General features: G+C 40.3%; 2 protein-coding genes across 3 annotated transcripts in view; one reads left to right on the forward strand and one right to left on the reverse strand.

Annotated features, from left to right (window-relative positions):
- ptpa (protein phosphatase 2 phosphatase activator) overlaps positions 1-1,764 on the forward strand; it is a 30,206-nt gene extending 28,442 nt beyond the window's left edge. For both annotated transcript variants that reach the window (XM_026174566.1, XM_026174565.1), the window contains exon 10: positions 822-1,764. In XM_026174566.1, the coding sequence (XP_026030351.1) occupies positions 822-896 (75 nt within the window). In that variant the 3' untranslated portion in view covers positions 897-1,764. The remainder of the gene's footprint in view (positions 1-821) is intronic.
- A 16,376-nt stretch (positions 1,765-18,140) lies between these two features.
- Positions 18,141-19,284, reverse strand: ier5l (immediate early response 5-like). The gene has a single exon (XM_026174567.1). The coding sequence runs from the start codon at positions 19,084-19,086 to the stop codon at positions 18,205-18,207; it is 882 nt and encodes a 293-aa protein (XP_026030352.1). The 5' UTR covers positions 19,087-19,284; the 3' UTR covers positions 18,141-18,204.
- Positions 19,285-23,125: the final 3,841 nt, after the last annotated feature.

Consider the following 23,125-nt stretch of genomic DNA (forward strand, 5'->3'; position numbering starts at 1 on the left):
TGTCTGAGGCAAAATTTCCCAGATTCAAATCGAATTGAATCGAATCGTGGATCGAATCGATTCAGGACCTTGTGAATCGGAATCAAATTGATTCTAGAAATCAGTGATGATACCCAGCCCTACTAAACACTGTTTCAAATTAGCTAAAAAATGGCAGTCAGCCACTTAATTACGTAGTTCTCTATTTCTGATATCATTAATTTTACAAGTTTTTGGTCCTCGCGTGGTTCATATTTCCTTTACATTTCCTTTACATGCGTACTCTTTCCTCACTTTCTCATCGTCTTGAGTTCGCCTGTACTTTATTGTCCCCTTTAAATCATGTTTTTCATTCACACTTGTTCTCCAGTTTCTCTGCACTTGTGTATTAGTTTCAAATGTGTGTTCGCTGTCACACAGAAAGTACACATTCTGACAGTATTTCAGAGTAACCCTGAGATCACAGTTAGCCATTTTACTTTTTTTACATCTGTTTGCTGACTCGTGTTTCTCTTCCCCTTAACCTGTCATATACATCTTTGTCTTAGTTTCTCAAATATATTTTGTATATTTTCTTCCCACAGTAGTTCCACTTGTGATATTATCTTGAGTTCACCTGGACCTTATTATCCCCTTTTAGATTATTTGTTTTCATTTACGTCTGCCATACGATTCATCTACACTTTTGTTCTTTTGTTGTTTCAGCTGTCACAAAAAATGTTCAAATGGACAAATTTAGATACTTTTGATATTATATTTCAGATCACAGTTAGCTTGCTACTTCTCTGAAGCAAACTGAGATATTAAGTCTTTTTTCCTGCCTGTTTCCCCTTTGTTTTCAGTGTTTGGAAAAGTTCCCCGTGATCCAGCACTTCAAGTTCGGTAGCTTGCTGTCCATCCAGCCGGCAAAGCCTTGACTCTCATGCGAGGAAACACGATGGAAAAGACCAAAATCCCAACTCGTTGGAACCTGCAGTTTCCCTTCCTCTGGCGTCCTCACGTGCAAATCCGACAGTAGCAAAAGACAACCACATGTAGTGTGACACCTCATCCCCTCATGGGCACGCGTGTGGTCATGAAAGCTTGCAGATATCCATAACTTTAATGCAAAGGTGGAAGAAGAGCTTTGTGAATCTGGAGCATCACATTTTTGTCATGTTATTTAAGTGATGGATAGAGTTTGAGGGACTTTTGTTTTGTTATCAGGTTTGCTCATTGGTGCTTTATATTTAAATTTGACACTGGAGTGGATAAAAATATGACTTCTTCATAATCTTCTGCCATAGTTCCATCTTCGGTTTTACTGCTTTTTCAACCAAATGTTTGCATTTGTTTTCTTTTTTGCAGATGTACCAATAATTAAATTTCCCATTTTGCCCAAACTTCTCATTCATAATTTGACATGAAAAATGTACTCTATATTTTATACTTTAAGAAATGTATTGTGGGAAAAGTAACGGATTAGATTTGACTGTCTTTGCATGAAAGCTTTCTTTTTCATTAGTTTTCTGTCCCTCGCTGTCACCGTCAGTAGTGTAAACCGGTGTCTTCTTCCAATCCCGGCCCAGTCTGAATCCATTTATTTCATCTGACATCAGCTCCAATAGTAAATACTGTAAATTGACAAACCATGAATAAATTCCTGTGGTTGTTCTGTGCAGCTTTTTCCTGAAAACGCTCACCACAAACAAAAGATTTATGATTTCTCTCTCCTGCTTTACATTTTACGTGTTCTAAAGCCGTTTTAATTTAATAAAAGAGAAGCTATTTTTGTGACCCCCAAAACTTGATTTCATACATTTCACCTCTCTGTGCACTTGATTTGTCTTCATATTTTTAGTGTAACATTAAAGCCACTATATAAAGTCCTGTGCACAAGTCTTCAGCCACCCTTCATTTCTTAATTTCTGGGGGGAAAGTATGAAATGCATTTATTGAAACGTGCCATTTACCATTTTATTGAAACGTGCAAACACCCTTAACTCTCTTAATCAAGCTGCCCATAATTGCACTAGGTAATCTTCAGAAATAGCTCTTTTTCAAGGACGTTCCAAGGTCTTTGTGGGATGCTGGCTGACACTTTCTGTGACTATGATCCCGCCCTACCTCTGCGAAGGTCTGTGCTCTGAGGAGATCAGTCAATGACTGATCATTTCCCACTGTGTTTTTCTGTCAGCGTATGCTTTTGCTGCATTGGCAGTGTGTTTGGGATCACTGTCATGCTGACAAACGAAGGTGCGGCCAATCAGATGCTTTCCAGGTGGTATCACATTTTGTATCAAAATCTGACTGTACTTGTCTGCTATCAATTTTGACAAGCTCTCCAACAACATTGGCTGAAATGCAGTCCAAACCATGACAGAGCCTCCACTGTGTTTTACAGATGGCTGTAGTTAGTCACTGTTGTACTTCAGTGCATACTGACGGTGATTTGAACCAAAACTGAAATTTGGATTCATCACTCCATCAGACCGGTTTTCACTGATTTTCAGTCCAGTTATTATGTGATGTGGCTCATATCTCAGCCCTGTCTCCCTTTCTCAGTAATGGCTTCTTGGTGGCCATTCTTCCACTGGGACCATTTCTGACGAGGGTTCAGTGAATGGTAGATGGATCAACTGAAGCTCCAGAATGCGTTCCATGTCAAAGTAGACCAAGTTTTCTACTACTAGCTCTTTGAGATGAAAAAATACGCCCACCTTTTATAGAGTACGGTGAGTTCAAGGGACGTGTTATTAGACGATGAGGTCGACAGACACATGTATGCATGTGCTTTTGGAACCTAAATGTTGAGAGGTACGTCTCAGGAGCAAGAAATGTTTTTCATTTTTTCATTACTACATCTTTTTTTTAGTTTTTTAGTTTTATGTCTGCTTTCACTCGTTTTAATCTCTTTTCTTTCCCCTCATTTAGTTGTTGAAGTTGACGTTTTCAATAATAAATTTTATTAAAAAGTGGCTTTCAAAACACCCAAGGACACTGTACAGAGCAAATACTCCAGGCATAAAAACAGGAAATAAACACAATAATAGAAGAAAGTTTAAGAGCATGGAGAAGTTATATAGAGTAGGCTATGTTGAGCAGGTGGGTTTTGAGGGACTAAAAAAAACTTTTTCCAGCTAGTTTTATAACTTCTTGTTTCAGGTCTTCTTTCAGGTGCTTCACTGTGGTCACTTTGCATCTTTTTGTCATTTATTGCTCTTTTTTTAGATTTTGTTTTCTGGCTTTTTGCTGTTGATTTTATCTTTGTAATCATTTTTGTGTGTTTGGAATGATTTTATCCTTCATCTCAGTAATTTTAAATGTTTTTGTGATTATTTTATGTTAATTTTTTATTGTTTTGTGTCTCCCTTCATTAGTTTATGTCAGTTTGCTGTCATTTGCTCATCATACAGCTTTGTGGATCTTTTAATCTCTTTTTAGTCATTTCTGCATCTGCTTGGGTCTTTTTTTGTCGTCTTTGCAGTTGGTTTGCTCCATTTGATGTGTCTACAACTGTTTCAGATTGGGATGTTTTCATTTGAATCTCTGTTCATGTCTGTTTTGGTAGTTTTATATCTCTTTTAATTCTTTTATCCCTGCCGCATCATTTTGCATCTCCTTGTAGTCGTTTTACTTCCCTTAAAACATCTCGTCATCTATTGCTCCACTTCACTCCTTTCTTTGCTTGTTTTTATTTGTGTCTCTTCAGGAGAGTGCACATCTTCACAGACACTACACCTCTCATTATGACCATCATATGTCAATTTTGGGGTGTTTTTACATCTTTTTTGTCATCATTTTATGTCTAAATTGTTTATCTTACATTTTTGTGGTGATTTCAGCATCTTCAGTGTCATTTAATATCTCTTTAGAGTCATTTTGTCTTCTCTGTGCAGTGATTTATTATTGTCTCTTTCATTTCCAGCTATTTTATGTCTCTGAGATTCTTCTTAAACCTCATCTCAGTGATTTGACTTCTCTCTGTGGATTCTTTATGTCTGCTTCTGGTTCATTTATGTTTTTCTCCAGCTGTTTGTCATCTGTGTTTTTGTGGTTCGATGTCTTTTTTTGTAATTTTAAATCTCACTGAGATCATTTTTTTCTCTTATGTCATTTCATATCTTATTTTAGTTGTTTTATGCCTGTGCTTGTTTTCCTTCCCAGTGGTTTTTATGTGTCTTTGCAGTATTTTTAGCTTTATGTCATGTCAGTCATTCTTTGCATCTCTGTGTTTGTCATTTTGTAGTTTTATTTTTGTAGTTTTCTGTTTCTTTCTGGTTGTTTTATCCTTCTCGCTTCAATTTTTAAAAAAAACTGTAGTTAATTTCTGATAGTTGTTTTTTGTTTATTGTCTCTTTTCAGACTTTCTTTGTCTTTTGCAGTTGTTTTCCCTCATTTTGCAGCTGTCTTTGTGGATTATTTCGCATCACTCCTCAGTCATCCAAGGCTATTTTTTTGGCTATTTTCTTTTTCTTCGTGGTTGTCTTCTGGCTCTTTTTCTTTTGTATCTCTGAATTGTTTTACTCCTCATCTGCGTTGTCATTTAACATCTCTCTGTAGTCATTTTCGTGAATTTTAGTCTTGGTTTAGTTTTTTTTACATGTCCTTTCACTTCTTTGATGTCTCTGCTTTTGAACATTTTACATCTTTGTGGACTTTTTTTTGTAGTTATTTTACACCTCTTTTTATTCTTTGTTTTGGCTGTTATCAGTCACCGTGGTACTTTTACATTTGATTATTTTCTGTTCCGAGACATTTGAATCAAACGAGTGTTTCTCCCCTCTGCGGAGAGAGGCCGAGTCTCGCTGACTCAGATATTGACTTCTCGTACAGTGCGAGTCATAAAGCAGGAGGAGTGAGAGGTCACAAATTCTCTTAAATCGCTCGTTCACGTGACCGAAGGCGCGGTCTGCTGGTGCGAGCGGTTCCTGTGTGAGTTTTACACGTCCTGCTTGTGACCCACAGATGAACTGAGCAGTGAGGCAGATGGATTCTGAAACGAGGGGGGAAAGTGTTGAATATTGCATGAGTCGGTCTACTTTACACTGCTCCTTCATGCAGGCGAAGATTTTTAGTTTTCAGATGTGGCTATCAGGAGTAAAAGAGAGCTCTGACAACTGTGAAGGTCCTTTATTTGAGAAAAGTGGGAAAAAAAGCAAAGTCCTGGAAATCCCCTGACTTCCAGGACTGCAGAGCTGAGAGTAAAACACGACAAGTCTAAAGGCGAAGCAGCGGCTTCAGACTAAATGCTGTTCAACCAGAAAAGCAGCTCTCCTTTCACATTTGTTCAACTGCCGTAAGCTAAAAGCTCCACACATGAGTCAGTGTAGTATGACGAGCCCTGCTCCCTGACTCACAGTCATAAACTCCCTCTAACACACGAGTCCCAGGTCTTTGTGTTGACTTAGTTTGAGAACTTTAGGTGCTAGAGAAAGGTTCAGGACTTTTTGAGATTATAGTTCTGAACATTTCTCAGATTTCTCCCCAGCGTTACGACCTCTGCATACAGCAGGGGTATATTTCCAATTGAAGTAAGACTTTGGGCATTCCTCTGTCTTTAGACTCTCAAGTATCTGCAGTCTGAGGTGTGAGGGTTATTTTTATATTTGTTGATCACTACATAGAAGTATCTTGCTACGTAGTACAGGCCTCTGATCAGAGTGTAAACACAGTCAACAAAGGGGCTGAATGTTCCCGGAACTTTTGGAGAACATCTGCAACTGATGCAACATCGTCGAGCTGGCCTGGGATGACGTGAAGAGGTGGAAGAAATGTGCCAAGTTTTCCTACATTCTCAGAAAAAAACAGTCCGTTGTACAACAACAACAACAACAACAACCTGGTTTGGTTTTTATTTGCTCTTCTTTATTAGACTCGTATTTGAAAATCTGCCCTTTCATCTGTCTCTTCAGGTTCTCAGTAAATTTTGTCCCTCCCTGGTGGGGCTAAGAACTAAAGCCCCAAAAATAAATGTGTGGTAAAGAGTGATGTTTGTGTGGGACACTGAAGATTTGAGAAGAAATCAGTGTTCACTTGACACTTTATTAGGTTCGTCAGGCTTCAGAAGATGGTACGCTGTGGTCATGGACATGGTCAGCAACAATACTCAGGCAGACTGCAGGGTTTCAATGATGCTCAGTCATTAGTGAGGAGTCCAAAGTATGCCACACCATTACTCATCAGACCAGACAACATTTTTTCAGTCTTTTGTTGTCCAGTGTTTTGTGAGCCTCTGTGAATCATAGACTCAGTTTTCTGTTTTTAAAGGACCAGTGTGGTCCTCTGCTGCCAGAACAAGGTTTGACATATTGCACATTGAGAGATGGTCTTCTGCATGCCTTAGTTGTCATGACTGGTTATTCAATTCAATTCAATTTTATTTATATAGCGCCAAATCACAACAAAAGTCGCCTCAAGGCGCTTCATAGATACAGAGAAAGACCCAACAATCATATGACCCCCTATGAGCAAGCACTTTGGCGACAGTGGGAAGGAAAAACTCCCTTTTAACAGGAAGAAACCTCCGGTAGAACCAGGCCCAGGGAGGGGCGGCATCTGCTGCGACCGGTTGGGGTGAGAGAAGGAAGACAGGATAAAAGACATGCTGTGGAAGAGAGACGGAGGGTAATAACAGATATGATTCAATGCAGAGAGGTCTATTAACACGGAGTGAGTCAATCTATCTAAGTTATCTAAGTTATTGCTGCCTTCTTATCAACTTAAAGCAGTCTAGCCTTTCTCCTCTGACCTCACACACCAGCAAGGCATTTTCACTCAGACCTGCTGCTAACTGGATATTTTCTCCTTTCTGAAGTGTTCTCTATAAACCCGAGAGATGTTTATGTGGGCAAATCTCAGCAGGTCAGCACTTTGTGAAATACTCAGACCAGCCTGTCTGGCACCAACAACCGTGCCATGTTCAACGTCACTTCAATCACCTTTCGGATGCTCAGTTTGAACTTCAACAGGTCATCGTCACCATGTCTATAAACCTAGGTTACTGTCATGTGATTGGATGATTAGATATTTGCACTAACAATCAGTCGAATAGGTGTACCTAACATAGTGGCCATTGATCAAACTATGAAAACTAAATGACGATAAAAACTTTTGAAAATGCTCCACAGTCTCTATAAAGCTGGTCACATGACCTGAAATGTAATTTGTGATTTGTAGGATTTTATGCGTTACATCCTGTACTTTACAGTAAAACTACATGATGGTTCCTGCATTATATTAAATTAAACTTCTCATATAGCTTTTGAGTTGTAACTTCAAGACTTTAGAAATATGTGCAAGCAGAAAATTAAAAAGGTATTATATTGCATTCATACATTGTCTTCCACTTATCCGAAGTTGGGTTGTGGTAGCAGCCAGCTACGCAAGATGTTCCAGATGTCCTTCTCCCCAGCCACACTTTCCAATTTCTGCTGGAGGATCCCAACGGATTTCCAGACAGAGATGAGATATATAATCTCTCCACTGGGTTCAGGGTCTATCTCAGTTAGGTGTGCCCAGAAAACCTCTGGAGGCATCCTAACCACCTCAACTGGCTCCTTTCGACATGTAAAATCGACAGATAAAGAGTGATTCAGGAAACCCCAGTGAAGATTCAGAGCTCAAGAATCTCACCCATAAGTGACAAACTGGGGCCCTCTCCTGACTGAGGCCTTTGACATTTTATTAAAAAGTCCAACTTTACAGGAGAAATAACCATTTTTACAGCCTTCTACAGAAACAACTTTGGACTCTGCTGATGATGCAGTCGCTTTGACCATCCTTTATATACAGTCTATGTGAAAAAGGTCATACGTGCCAGTATAACCCAGAGTTTTAAGCATGTTAATAAACTCTGTGCCTGGCCCTCTCCCAGTGGGGCAGACATAGAAAGTATGGCCCTTACTGAAAATGATTTATAGCAATAATACTGAGCTGCCTGACTTTTGTACTGAAACATGAACTGCTCCACAGAAAAAGCCACCATTTTTTAAAAAAAAAGAAAGAAAGAAAAGAAAAGCCAGGCATACACTCCCCTGTTTGTTCCTGTTAGCAGCCTGAACACGTTGCTCAACACCGCATGTGGTCTGTTAAACCAACCTTCTGTTCTCTGCTCGTGGGTTTGTGAACAAACTGATACTCTTACTGTTGTTTTACACTCACACATGTAGAGACAGAGAAATTTCATGAATCCAGAGAGATGTTTGCCTATTTTCTGTCGTCTTTAGGTGAAGCATCAGAATTATTTTACCTGGAAACATGGAGAGCTTTATGAACCACTGTCTCAATTGATCGTTCAGAAGTTTAAGTGCAGCTTGGTGAATTCTTTTGGAGCAGAAATGTGAAGCAAAGAAAGGCTGGATTTCATGGCCTCATTAGGAGGAATGTTTGGAATGGGACAGCTGCATCGACCCGTTCTGACATGTTTGGGCTTGAAATGTGGTCGAGCATGGAGGCAGTTTCTGAAATGGGATGCAGCTGCAGACTTAAGTTGGGGTAGAGTGGCGGTGGAAAGAAACCAAATATTCAAGTAACCTATTGTTCTTAATTTTAAAGCCTTTGTCTTCCAGTTTGAATCATCTCTCGAATTCCACTGCACTGCAAAGTGAAATATTTCGCTTTTATTCAGCTTTCTAGTTTGTAATAATTTAGAAAAAAATCAGAATTTTAATGGACAGTAACTTTATTCTTCCACTTGGGGACATAAATTAATTAATTCTATGTGTCAGAAATGTGTCGATGAGCTAATAATGTTGGTGTGATGACATTTTAATAATACATGTATTCTAATAACATTTGTGGGTTATACTCATTTCTAGTATGTATGTCATATTTAATGATTTGTTACTTACTTTTTTTTATCCATATAATACAAATCAATACAATACAATACAGTTTTATTTATATAGCATATTGAAAAAGCCAAAGGCACACCAAAGGGCTTCACAATAATGCAGAGAATCAAAACAACAAAATAAAGCGCAAGATGCGTATTTCTGCACATAAGTGCATTAATAAATCAACTGTTAATTCCACTTCTGAGATTTCGCTCTTGCAAACAGGAAATAAACCTTAATTTTTTTAGTTTCAATTATTTTGTCATTTATACCAGCAATTTCTGTAATCTTTTTGTAAATGTATGCATTTTTGTGTCATTTTTAATGTATTTTGCTTATTTACATCTAATGTTATGTACATGTCCTTTATTTTTATATATACTTTATTTATTTATTTTCTTATTTCTGTTATGGGTACTTTATGTAACATCAAGTAGCTTTTAAACCACTTTACCATAACTGTGTCTTTATAAAGTTTTGATTGGATAAAACTGTCATTTTTAAATGATGTCACAACCTGGTTTTTAGTGTAGAATAACATCCAGCAGACTATCTGACACTGAAACGAGGACGTGACCTGTTTGTTTTTGTTTTAATGTCAAAATGTGACTCTTTCATCAATATGCATCATTAAGTATGCACAGGACGTGTGGTCCGCTTTTTCATTCTAATTTATGATAATGAGGGCGGGGTCCAGTTGTCTTACAGTGAATGCAAAACAAAGTGGTCCACCCTGGTATGTAAATACAGGGGTGGTCTGTATGTAAATACAGACATGGTTGATTTATTTATTTTTAATTTCTCAATATGTAGGTAAGAGGGTATCGCTCTGTTTACTTTTTTAATATAAATATTTAACTGGCCATTGATTATTTTGATGACAGAAAAGTTATTTTATTTACTTCTTTTTTAAAAAGTCCCCTGAAAAAACCCCACTGTGATGACACCCATTCACCTCCTATATTTGAGTGGAGACAAAAATCTCAGAAAACATCCCCAAACCTTAACAAATGAATCACAACTCTTTATTAAACACATTAGGCTGGTTTAAGCCATTATTATCCAATATATTCCAGTTGATTCATGTAAATAAGCAAATATCCTCAAACATATAAGTTAGTCATGGAGTTCTGCAGGGTTTTGTACCGGGACCTATAATTTTTATGTTAGGTATGCTTCCCTTTGGCAATATTATCAGAAAACATAGATTTTCATTGCTTTTCAGATGATACCCAGACTCAAATAATTTAGTTAACTACAGATGTTATATGAGACACAAAGGCCAATGACATTAAGTTTTCTACTCCTAATGTTAGACAAAATTGAGGTTCCTGTATTTAGAAACATGGTGACTCAACACATGCTTTAGATGCTGCTACTGTGAAATCAAAATGAAACAGTGCATTCAAAAGGTTTTATAGGTGCATAAATCCTATAACATGCTACAACATGCTACAGTAGCAATGCTACTGTACCAAGGCAGATTGCTCAATTCCTGATGCTGTAGGAGGAGTTTGCTGACAAACAAATAAACAGGTTTGACATATTATAGTTAGATCAGTAAGCCGGCTTTCATTCATCTGCACAATATCGATAAAATGCCTAACATTAGAAACAAGATGTCTCAGAGTGGTGCTAAAAAACAAATTCATGCATTTGTTAGTTTTTGGCTGGACTACTTTAATCCTTTATTAACAGGTCGTTCTAAAAACGAATTGAAAAAGCCTTCAGTTGATTCAGAATGCTGCACTGTGAGCACTAACAGGAACAAGAATGAAAGCTCCTTCATTCGCTCCCTGTTAAATCCAGAATTGAATTTAGAATCCTTCTGGTTGGATGCAAAGTCAAGCCTCGTGTCCAAAACATTTTATCCCCGTGCTCTTAGACTGCAGGTTTACTTGTGCTTCATAGAGCTTTTAAAAGCAGAATGGGAGGCATAGCCTTTAGTTGTCAGACTACTCTTCTGTGAAACCAGCTTGGAAGTGTTTTTTGGATAAAGTTTATAGTTATTGTGTTATGCTTCATCTATAAAGTGCTTGTGAAATAGGACTGCTACATCATACTGGTCCAGTCTTTTACCTTTTCCTTTTATGCTGCTACAAACCCAAGGTGATGATTATCTATGATCCTTCACTCTCTGTGGATTTATACCTTTTTAAGCTTGCATCTTTTTCCCCTCTTACCTTTGTTTTCTGCATGTGTCTCCAGCTGGTTCCTGATCTGTTGTTACTGGTCCTCCACCAGTTTACCCAGTGTTTTATTGTCTGTTGTGTGTCTGTTCTCTTCTTTGCTCTCTTTGCTCTCCCCTCACCACCCCCAACCAGTGGCGGCAGATGGCCGACCTCCCGAGCCTGGACCTGCTGGAGGTTCCTTCCTTTTAAAAGGGTCTTTTTTCTCTTTCCCCCCTCCCTCCTCGTTGTAATCAGGTTTTCTTCTAACCCAGGTGTAGGAACTATGAAAGGCACAACTTTCTATGAAAAGACACAAAAATATCTGATTTGTATAATGAAAGTGACAATTATTAAGATTGCTAGCGTATGTAAAAACTTAAAATAATAATGGTGACTACTCTGGACCATTATTTGTTGCATTTATATACATATATAAACCAACAATGCAAATGCAAGATTGGCATTTAGATGCTTCTGGGACTGGCTACTTATGCAGAAAGGCAAATCTGGGGTAGACTGGACAACGTACAATTGAGGTATAAAAAATAAAATTCAAAACTGCTGTTGGTGAAACTTTAAATGTTGCCATGGCACCAGTTCCATATCCTTGAACAAAAGTTTCACAATTTAGAATCGCCAAGGTCTAGATAAAAATGACTGAACATTGAAGTCGATCCCGTTAAATCTGAAGGGAGAGTTTTTATAAGACTTGAAAGTGGCAGACTTCTTGTTGGGTTTGTAGCTTCAAGAGTTCTGCGCAGACAGTCTACCAGTCATCAAGAAAAACTCACCTGCCAGACTAAGGAAGCTGGTGTACAGTATATATCAGCCAAAAGATGGCCAAAGTGATGTTCATCTACATGCCAACCCACTCAGTGATTCAGAGGAATGCTGAAGAACTCAACTCGACCTGACTAGCAGTCAGGAAAACATCAAGCCAAGACTTAACAAAGCCAGAGGTGTGGCTCTATAACATCTGAAAGTCAAAACAATATGCTCTAGCTCTGAAACGGCACCATTGCGCCAAGACTACAAAACAAGTCAAACTGTTTGATCAAAACTGCCTTCTACAGCTGTCTTAGAAGGCTCTACAAGCTAAAAAAAAAAAAAAAGAGATCTCTGGCAACAACCTTTGGAAGATGAAAAGCTGCAACTCGAAATTAAGATAACATGGCTAAGGTTGCTCAGATTCATTTTAAGGATTCCCAGTGAAAGAGCTCCAAAAGCTGCCTTTAGACGGACTGCTGTTGGAAAGCTTTAAGAAGAGGTTTAAGATAACCTGAATGAGGACAATGATGTCAGAGTAAAATGAGATGGTGCTTTCATGGGGTGAAGCAAGTGCCAAACCCCAAGAACACATCCAGTGGAGGAGACGTAAATGTTTGCACCAATCTTTTTACATAGAAATGGTGATACACAGGGTTATTAAAGTTAACTAAAACTAGTAGCAGAAAGTATTTTATATTCAGTTAAAATAAAAATTAAAACTGACTAAAAAAATTCCATGAACTTTGGGAAACTAAAATAAAATAAAATATAGAGAAAAAGTTCTTAGTTTTAGCATTTGTCAGTTCAGTGAAATCTGTCATCACAGCTTGCCTGATGAGGCTTTAACAGATGCGTTTAGTTAGACTTCGATGTCTACGAGACCTCGAGTGAACTGATTTTGAAAAGTTAGTTGTACTTACCATCACTTATTTCTCCAAAATATTGCATCAAGCATGTGCCATTAATAATGAAAAAAGACTAAGACCAAACTTCAAACAACAAAAACTAAACTGAAATGAGCAAACCTGCTCTGGAAAACTGCTGTAAATGTGTTCCATGATGGCTGCTGTTGTGAATCAGTGCTATAAAATGGGAATAAATCCTAAATTTACCAAAGCCATAATAGTCAGAGCAGAAACCGATTAGAGTTCAGCTCACTTTGTCTGATCCTGATCCAGATCCTGGTCTGCATCAGATCCTGGTGACAAAAACCCTCCCTGACCTCCCTTCCCCCTCCCATCACACAACCTGTCTGACCTGTGTGGTCACTGCTGCCCCCTCCTCCCAGCACACCTATTCCCTACAGTCCACCTCCTCCCCCCTCTTTCACCCCTTCTGCTGTCACATGTGCCCCCTCCCCTGCAAACCCCCCAACACATCAAACCCCTTCTCCTGACAAAGCCTCCCTCCCCCCTCAGTGCTGCCTCTGTTATCTTCCCCCTCCTCCTCCTTCTCATCCCCCTTCTTGTTGTTGTTCTTTCTCCAGCACCCCCACATAACAACAACAACAACCCCACATCACCCCCTGACACCTGGTATTGTCCTTTCCGGAGAACCAGGTGACCAGAAAAATTGTGAGATTAGTGAAATATTTGCTATTTTTTTTATTGTGCATACGTCCTGATTTGATCTGGATAGCTGTTTAATTTGCTTCATAATCAGATTCTTTAAGAGTGCTAAATGTCTTACTACTGAATAATATTAGCAGATAAAACCAAAATGCATGAAATAACTTTATTTAAACATTTGACTTTGCTTGTGTGTATGTGTGTGCATTAGTGTGTGTGTGCATGGGTGTCAGTCTTTCCCACTCCAGATGGAGGAGCTGTGCATACACCAGAAAACAAAAGCACCATCTACACAGCAGTGAGAGGTCTGAGCCATGAGACATTTCTGGTATCGCTTCGTGTTTTTTATTGTGTTTTGAATCGTGGTTCAGAGCAGTAGGCAGACATTTTCTGTAAATAAATCCCCCTGCTTCCAATTTCCGCATAATTACACAATGCATTATCCACATTGCCTCATCACTTCAATTACAGCCTACCTACTGCAAGTTATTATGGGTAGCGGCGGCTGGAAAAAGCCTGCAGAGCTGGAGGAGCAGCAGCAGTAAGCGATGGATGTGATGTGCTGGGGAAGAGCGATGCCTCACTCTGATGTAAAAAACCCCAAAATACGAGCCAGCCGGGAAGAGGAGGAGGTGGAAAAAGAGGAGGAGGAGGAGGAGGGTGTTGAGGTCTGAGTGATGGAGGGAGGGTCAGCCCGAGGTGGCTCTGCTCTGCATACACAGCCCGGCTGATATCTTCATTCATTGATTTTAAAGAACACCACCAAGTGGCACAGAGCAGAGATAACAGGGCTCAAAGTTGTTGTTTTTTTTTTTCTGGAGGAGGAATTTGCAGGCTGAGATGTGAAGTGTGAGCTATGTCGCATATGGTAGAAGCAGTGCATCATGGGAGCAGGAGGCAAAATAGATAGCCGTTTAGCTCACAGAGTGTCTGATGATTCATTACTGATGACAAATTGGAGAAAAATGAAGAAATGTATTATAATCTAAGAAAACAGTGTTGTGCCTTTGCAATGGCCAATACATACTGTATGTACAACCGCCTCCAAAAGCCTGAATTTTACTGTTCTTAGTTGTTATATTATGTTTAGTGGATTTAATACTATTTAATCTAATGAAAAGAATACATATAATATATTAGCTTCATCGATTAAGATTGATATATGGTCATAAAGAAGAAAAACAGAGTATTTTATATTGTTAACACTCGGAGATGAAATTGACTTAAATCGTGTTAAAAATAATTCTAACCTAAATCAGTCATGAATTTTATAAGGAGTTAGGTTGCTATTAAATTGCCAAAAAGCTCAGTTTACCAGAAACACAGAGTAAAATCTAGCTTAGCTTTTTTAAAAATACACCAAATAACACTTATAGAGTTCAGTAAGTAATGCTATATCTAGTTTTCTAATCTCTAATCATCTGTTTAATCCATTTAAAAGCTATATTTTAAATTATTAGCCTGTCATTTTTTGAGAGATAATAAATAAGACTAGATATTTTTTTCTGGGATTTATAATCTCTTGTTATAACTTATTAGTCTATGTATAGCCAGCAGGTAGTTAGCTTAGCTTATCTTAGCCTAACCTAGCTTAACTCTGCATAAAGAATCAGTGCAAGACAATGGCCGTGCTTTGTTTAAAGGTACTCACTCATTTGTTTTATTGTTATTATTACTACTATTTTATTTGGATCTTTTTATTTAAAAGCCAGTACCATATATAAAGTGATTAGCTTTCACTGGCCATGTTGTGGTCGTCACGTTGCTGTGAATCGCTTGTGGTGTGTATGTAGCTTAAGCTGAGAAAACTTTAAATCTGAATTCTTCTACTTTTGAATGGTTTTCATATTTCTCCTATTATTTGGTAGTTCATGGTCTCTGCTTGCTGTTTTCCCAGACTGGTATTTATGCAGCACTTTTCTATTTGACCACTCAAAATGATTTCTTACAACCAGAGGGATGCAATGGGGGAAACTCGGGGTTCGGTATCTTGACCAACTTGAGGAATTGGAGATCAACCCACTAACTTTCTGACCCACAGCCTCATCCTGTGTGGACGCCTCTTTATGGCTCTGTAATGTTTGTTTGTCACATTGGTCGCCATAGTGCTGTTGTACCATTTATTCAAGCGCTGATGTCACAACTAGTTGTTTCAGCATTCTCCTGAACAATCAGCCTCTACGCTAGGACAAAACCTCCACATCAGCACTGGTGTAGGAATAGATGAAGTCTCTAATCTGTGCATCTCTGACCTTTTGTAGTGTTATATCATTAAAATGGCACTATAAACCGTCACGATTGTACTCTTGTGTCTTCAGCCCAGCTTTGTCGGCAATGGCAACCACACAAGATTAGAAAAATTCAGAGGCCAGATTTGATGACAAAAATAATGATCATCATTTTTATTTCAACTGATATAAAGTATTTCTTGTCTTGTATGTTATCTTATGCCTCTCTGTGAGGGAAACAGCTAACCTGGCTTTATCGCCCAGTGGTTGAAGCACGCCCCCAACCTCATCAGGAGCCAAAGATATGATTGCACTCCCTAACTTCACTAATTCAAACAATTATCAATACTAACAACAACCAAGGGATACTGAGTTGATAGTGAAATAACAATCATCAGGATTATTTTAACCCTAACAGAAGTCATTTTAATGGAACTTAACGTCACTCTGTACTTTTTCTACCAGTCATTCACGCCCCTGTCCAGCAAAAGTGTGATTAGCTGTGAGTGTATATAAATCCAGATTTGAATAACTGACAGACCTTTGAATGTGACCCAGTAACACACATAACTGTAGCCTCAGACCAGCACACTGGTAGCTGTTGCTGTGTTGTTGTTGTTCCTACAACACTGTAATGTTGCTCCAGGAAGTGTTGTTGCAACTGACCAAACACGCTGCTGTGATGTCATCGGTTTGCAATTCAGGAGGTGGGGGGAAAACACCGGAAAAGTACTGAAGAGTGGCTCAGGCAGTGGCGAGAGCAGCACAGAGAGGAACACGGCGAATAAAAGGGGTCAAACCCAGGACTTTCACCTGGTAAAACCGGGCTCAGAGTCCCCCATGCGAAATGAAAATCAATCCTCAGCCGTTGTGTTTTTTGACAGACTATTTTGCTCTTGTGCTCAGCGGCAGTTTGGTTGAGTGTCGATGACTAAACCTGTTGGTTAGGTCTGAGAACAGATCATGGCTTGATGTTAAAATTTACCCTTTCGGTGCTGGAAAGCCCCTCTGATGGCAAACAGCGGCTTTCAGCTCAGCGCAACTTTAACGCCTGTGCATCAAAGTGTGTCATTAATAATTTAGTGTGAGTCTGTGTGTGTGCATGATTATCAGGTTGCATCCCAGCACCTCATGTGGCAGTCAAACACAAGCTTTAAGGTTTTCATTTTTTATTAAGATTATAAATTTTAACAAATATTTTCTTGAACAGTTTTACCCGGTGATATACAATTTATTAAGCACAAAAATACAAGAATAACAACAAAATATGTAGAGAATGGCTGAATACTCTCTTTATTTTGGTACACATAGTGCTCATAAAGCTAACGCATGGATTCTCAGGTTATGGCTAAAAACATGAGCTTGCCTTTTTAAAACAAAAGGACTAAAAATCAATCATTCTCTTTTATTTATGTACTTTTTGTGTATTTTTGTACAAAGTGAAACTCACAAAACCAAAGCTGGAATCATGAATTGCTGTGAAAGGCTTTGAGCAACAACCATGATTAAGAAAACAATGTCAGACTGTCAGAAATGAGCCGGACTGTTTACTACCACACGCTGGAAGGGAGGTGGGAGCGGAGGTGCAGAGACGACCACGTGGAATAAAGTGTTGGCACTCCATCAAGCGATATGAGCTGCTTCAGAGTCCGTGTACCTTCAAGAGTGTTTTCTGGGGAATGAGTTCTCGAACGTGGTGCTTCACAGGACGACAAAGCTGTTGGGAGTGTGCAAGATCAGTTTGAGAGTTTCAGGACGGGAGAGGACGGCAGACACATTCAGTCACTTCCAATAATGGACTTTCTGTTTATGACAATAGCTAGCAGTAGTGTGCATTGGATTTAAGGCAAAGGATCCATTTCTGTCAGATTTTATGAAAAGCCTGCACATGACACCAACAACTCTCCCGCCTCTCCCTGTCAAAGAACTATTATCATTAAATTGCTCATTTAATAAATAGCTTTTCTTCTTTTTCTTTTTTTCCTTGCAAAAATAAAGTCGATTTAGACACTGTAAGGGGAGAGTGGGCTCAGCTGGAATGCCTCCATTTCCTCCAATTAGAAGCATTGCTATTGATTTGTAAGACACAAGTGTGCTTTGAGGTACAATTCAGTTGGAGTTGTTGATTTATTTAGCACATGGGATTTTATTATGGCTGACACTGGAAAAGGCGGGCAGGAAGGGGGAGCTGGAACACACAAACTTAAAACTGGAAACTTTCTTTGCCCAATTCTGAAGAAAGGGGAGTACAAGCTGACCCCTAAATGTCCCCATAAGGGCCCAAATTTCTGTAACCTAGTTTCCACAAAATAAGAGGCTAAATTTGCAAAACTGTTAGGGAAAAGTGACAGCTGTAGTTAGCAGCATTGCTGTGAATACAAGCGCTAAAACTGACCCCCTGTTTACCACTTGTGTCTCATGATAAGTTTCCCTCTCCTGTGACCATGCCATGTTACTGAAGGTGCAAAAGCGTCCACATTTCTGCAGAGTTTCTCTCACTTTCTGCTAGAATGTTGCGATTCTGTAAACTTTCTGGGACCTCAGAACGTTTAAAGTTTGAAGCAAACTGACCCCCCACCCCACCCCCTCATCACCCACACAGGAGCTGGACGCATCACACAGTCCCGCTCCAGCTGAGCCCGCTCTCCCCTCCCCAAAACAAAAAGTGTTCCATTCAAAACGCGACGATGGCTCGGGTCCACGCTCCGAGGCTGGCTAGGGCTTGCTTGCTACAGATCTGCTCCAAGTCCGCCTGCCTGCTCAGCAGCCCCGAAAACCCCGAGCCGAAGATGGAGATCAGATTGGAGATGTTGGAAGTGTCTGTATAGTCCGGGGCAGAGTAGGAGCAGTCCTCGCGTTTGGCCCGTTTGCGAGCCGCCGTGAAGTCCGGCGCTTCCTCCGCGTCCGACGCGCAGCAGCCGAACTCCACCTTCCGCTTCTTGGCTGGGGACTGCGCGCTCTGGCCGCACTGGAGCGCGTCGCAGCAGCAGTCCTGGTGGAGGTAGCCGTTCTCCACCGTGGTCACCACATGCGTGTCCAGGTCCAACACCGTGGTCTTGTTGCAGTGCGCGCTGCTGTTTGCGGGACACTGCTCGCAGAGCGGCGCGGGGGGCGCCTCCATGCAGCAGCTGCGGTAATAGGAGGGCTCCGGCTCTTTGCAGCCGTCCTCCAACAGGGAGCAGCCGGCCACAGTACCCGCCGCCCGGCAATGCGCCGCGCCTCTGTGGCACGGAGAGCCGCACGCGCTCGCCTCCTCTGCGCAGCAAGCAGTCCGCGCCTGCTCCTCGTCCTCCGCGTCCTCCGCCTCCAGATCCAGCGGGTTGAGCTCCTGGATCTCATTGCAGACAGTCATCACCTCCTCGTACTGCTGCATCCTGTAGATCTCCGCGTACTTCTCTTTGATGTAGACCTGCCTGGCGTTCCTCAGCACGTAGGAGACCAGCAGGTTTTTGTGCAGCTTGATTCCTCCTCTCTGCGTCCTGGAGTTGTGGATCTTCATTAAGGAAATGGAGATCAGGCTCTGCGCGTCCACGGCGCACTCCATGGTGCTGATCATTGCTCCGTTCCCCCGGTCAGCCTCCAGCTCCTCTCCGGGAGAGAGAAAGCGGCTCTCAGCTATCTCAGCGGGGCTCGTTTGGTTCCAGGAGAAAGGTTCAAGTGAGCTCTGTGGAGACACATTGGACACAGAGATCCGCCTCCCTCTGAAAGCCAGCAATCATTTGCAGATGCCCTAAAACCAGAATGTATATATAGCCTAGAAACAGCGCCCGCCCACTTCTGCGGGAGCCAATCAGCCGCCTGGGATCTGCTGAGTGACAAGCAGGAGCTCTGGAAATATGTCGCACTCGACCAATCAGCTTCAGGCGGTTCCTCTGTACTATTCAAATTCCACCCAGGCTGTCTACCAGGAATGTCCTCATTTCAGCTGCCTGTAGCTGCAACTCCGAAAACCAGCCAGTCTCTGAGTGAAAGACTTCCACACAGGTTTAAAAGTAAAGAAACTTCTTTATTTTGACGTCTGGATCAAGTAGCTGAAGAAATAAATATTAAGTTTGTTCCCTGCAGTATAATGCAGGGAACAAACTGCTTTATAATGGAAAATAGGAAAAAAAAGAAAAGAAAAAGGGTACAATTATAAAAGCAAAAATACAGGTAGGTCAAATCTTTGACAGAAAAATTACAACAAAACTGTGCTTTCTTACATATTTATACATATGAAATATATATATATATATATATATGTATATATATATATATATATATATATATATATATATATATATATATATATATATATATATATGTATGTGTGTGTGTTGATTCACAAACATCCATCCACGATGAATAATGATAGGTAATTATAGTCTTCATAAATTCATAAAACACCATGCTTTCATGACTTTCTTTTAAATCAAAGAAATATTCCCATAGACTGAACATAAAAGATGGACATATGCACTGTGACATCATCCACAAATTATTTGTTTTCTGGAGCCAGAAGTGACCATATCTGGATGGAGGTCTAAGTTACCAGCTAGTGCTTATTGTAAATGTGGAATATACAAAAACAGATATCTGCTAATTAATGGATGGACTGATAGGAAAATTAACCATGTGGTCAACTAACCACATTTATTCCATTAAAAATCTCTAAAAGCACAAACATGGTCCAGCTCAGGGACTCCAACTGGCTGGGGTGAATCCAAGCAGACTTTTCTTCTGCTGTAAAATTAGACTTTTTAACTTGGTAGTATGGACATTAGAGGAACTGCAGCTTTTCAGTTTGAAGACTGTTGAGTTGTTTAGATTATCCAGGTAGGGATGCTGTTCTCTCTAGACTGTTGGGTGGAGGCAGAAATTAGTGATGAACCTTTTTTATTGTTATATAAGTCTCCACTTGTTCCACAAAAATGTCTTTGTCAGTCTCCTGTTACGATATCAGTAAGAATATACAGATATCTGACTGATATCAGTATAGCCTGGTTTCTCTGACTCGTTGGGCAGAAATCAAGCTGTGGTCAACTGCCGGAATATTTCATTTTGCACACAGTTAAATGAAGGCAGGAGTTTTCACAGGCAATAATAATAAGACTGTTAGATATTTCTGGCCCGCAGGGACTGGAAGAAGATCTGCAGTGCGTTTGTGTTGCAAACTGAAAGCGCACAGTTGGGTTTAGTCATTATGAGTAGGCAGACAAAAGAGCACAACACAGGGTTCTGCAGTAATCACGCACTATTTCATGTCTGACTCAAGCTTGTCCTGTACAAGAATTTCCATTTTATGGATGCAGTAAAAGCACATAAGCAGAAAGCAGTGCTGCTGAAAACTGGAGCAGAAATACTTGATGGCCACTAGATGGTGGCTCCACAAACTCTCCCAGCTGCACAGGAGTCCTGTCAAAAAGCCCCAGCATCTTTCTGTAATTAGACAGCCAGCTCTTCGTCGTGTTTGCTGCTCTTTCTAGTGGAAATTTGAGACTGATTGTGCACTGAGGCTTAAAGAGAAGTATGCTTTGGTACTGGTTGGTGGATTGATCGCTTGCTGAACCTATCACCGTAAACAGGGGTGGATTAGCTTTGGAAAAACCCTTGACACTCTTGGACAAAATCAGAACAAAAATCGGCCTCCCGATTGTTTGGACCTCTAGAATGTGCTCAAACATGGCCCAATTCAAAAGGCAGTGAAAAGAGAGAAAACCCACACTGCTCATGTATGAGCACATTGTGCAGGAAACCAGCCTTGCAGGGGCCCCTACAGATTAATTATAGGTTCAAAAGCTTGCCATGTGAGTGCAATAACCTGTGTTGAACCTGTAGAGGCCAGTGCAGCACTAGTTTTCTGCCCTATGTGATTAGTGTTTTGTTACTCTTTCCAAATCCCCCTCTGAGGTGGGACGGCGCTTCCACACAGCCCACCGAGTGCAACCAGATATTTATTCTCACGGCAGAAGGCTCAGAAAGCTCCTCCTGGATGAGCCCAGGACCATGCTGAGGGATGGCTGCTTGTAATGTTCTCTGTGAATGATGAATGCAGAGTGTGACACACACACACACACACACACACACACACACACACACACACACACACACACACACACACACACACGTAGACTCTCATCTTTTCTTCCAGAGGAGGTAGCTGTTTGCAAAGAGGAGCTCGCCCCAGAGGGTCTGCAGCCCTGACACAGAAAAGGTTTCCTTCAGTTTAGTATAAAAACACGAATATCTGCAAAAATAAAGGCTTGATGGAAGAGCTACAGATTCAACATAAGAAGCATGCGAGGCACATTTGTCTAACGAGGACAGCTCAGGCATGTTTTTTCTTTTTTTAAATCTGCGAACGATGGCCCTGAATACAAATTTAATGACAGCTAAAGAAAAGGACTGAATATGAAATAACATGGTTTCACAAGGGGTTCAGTGTGAGAGGCCTGAGTTATGAGTCTGCCATCGGACCAAGAGAGGACATCTGGACCACCAGGGAACTCCATACTCACTTTATCCAAGTGGAAGCTCTGTGAAACACTAAGCTGTAATATAATTCAAACCATAAAGACCATTCTGCTCATTTCAACCGCAGTTTGTCTTATGAAGGGCCCAGAAACCCATTCCCTCACTATTTAAGCCAACTTTCTTCTGATTGGTTGCCCTTCTTAATCACAAAATTTGAGGTAGGTGGGGCTTCTGTTCTGTGCTTACTGTGGCTGCCCGATCTGTACAAAGAAAAATGAACTCAGTGCACTGTCTTATCCCTACTCTTTGTTTTAGCTAGCACAGGGCGATTCCTTTGGCCGAAGAAGTGTAATGGAGAAACAGGCTTCAGCTCATTTGCTATAAACTCAGTAAACACTTTCCTCCCTGATGAATGTATCCAATTTAATCTCAATTCTCATTGGCTAATGTCTTGTCAATCCTGGGTTTATCAGTCAGATCAAGCCTTTGCTTGTTTTTTCACCTGTGTGAAACAAAGTTTCTAAGATTTCCATATTAGGGTTATCCTCATTATAGGGCTGAGTTTTAATAGCAGTCTAGACCTGGCCAAGCTTTTGTCTCAGAGGGATTACCTGTACAAACACTGACCTCATTATCTGAAACATTGGTTATATTTAATATGAACAGTCACCACTGGAACAGGAGGAACAAGAAGTAAGCAAATGCAGAATAGATCCATTTTAAATGGAACAAAAAAGTCCCACCCTGTTCTCACTCTCATGAAGTCTAATCAAAGCTGCGGATAATCTGCTGGTGTCTCACAAACATACATGGTAACTGAACTGAATGAATGTGTTTAACCTGAACCAAGCATAATTTATGTAGCCACACCTTAAAACCATAGGCCGTAAACGCACGGATGTAGCTTCTGTTCTCTCTAATGGCCAGCAGGGGGCGACACCTGTGGTTGCAGTAAGAAATTCAAGCTGTTATTTGAATTTGTTATTTGAGATTTTGATTTATTGATGGTGATTTCTTTCTTTTTTTTCTGTTTCAGAAACTAGCTTCCATAGTAAACATCTTCCTGGTGAGTTTGTGGTCTCCCATCGCAAAAATCATCAGAAAAATTAAACAGTTTGGGTCAAATACACGAGAAGGTTACT

The sequence above is a fragment of the Astatotilapia calliptera genome, chromosome 7 (genome assembly GCF_900246225.1).
Source record: "Astatotilapia calliptera chromosome 7, fAstCal1.2, whole genome shotgun sequence".
In the NCBI taxonomy this organism is placed as follows: Eukaryota; Metazoa; Chordata; class Actinopteri; order Cichliformes; family Cichlidae; genus Astatotilapia; species Astatotilapia calliptera.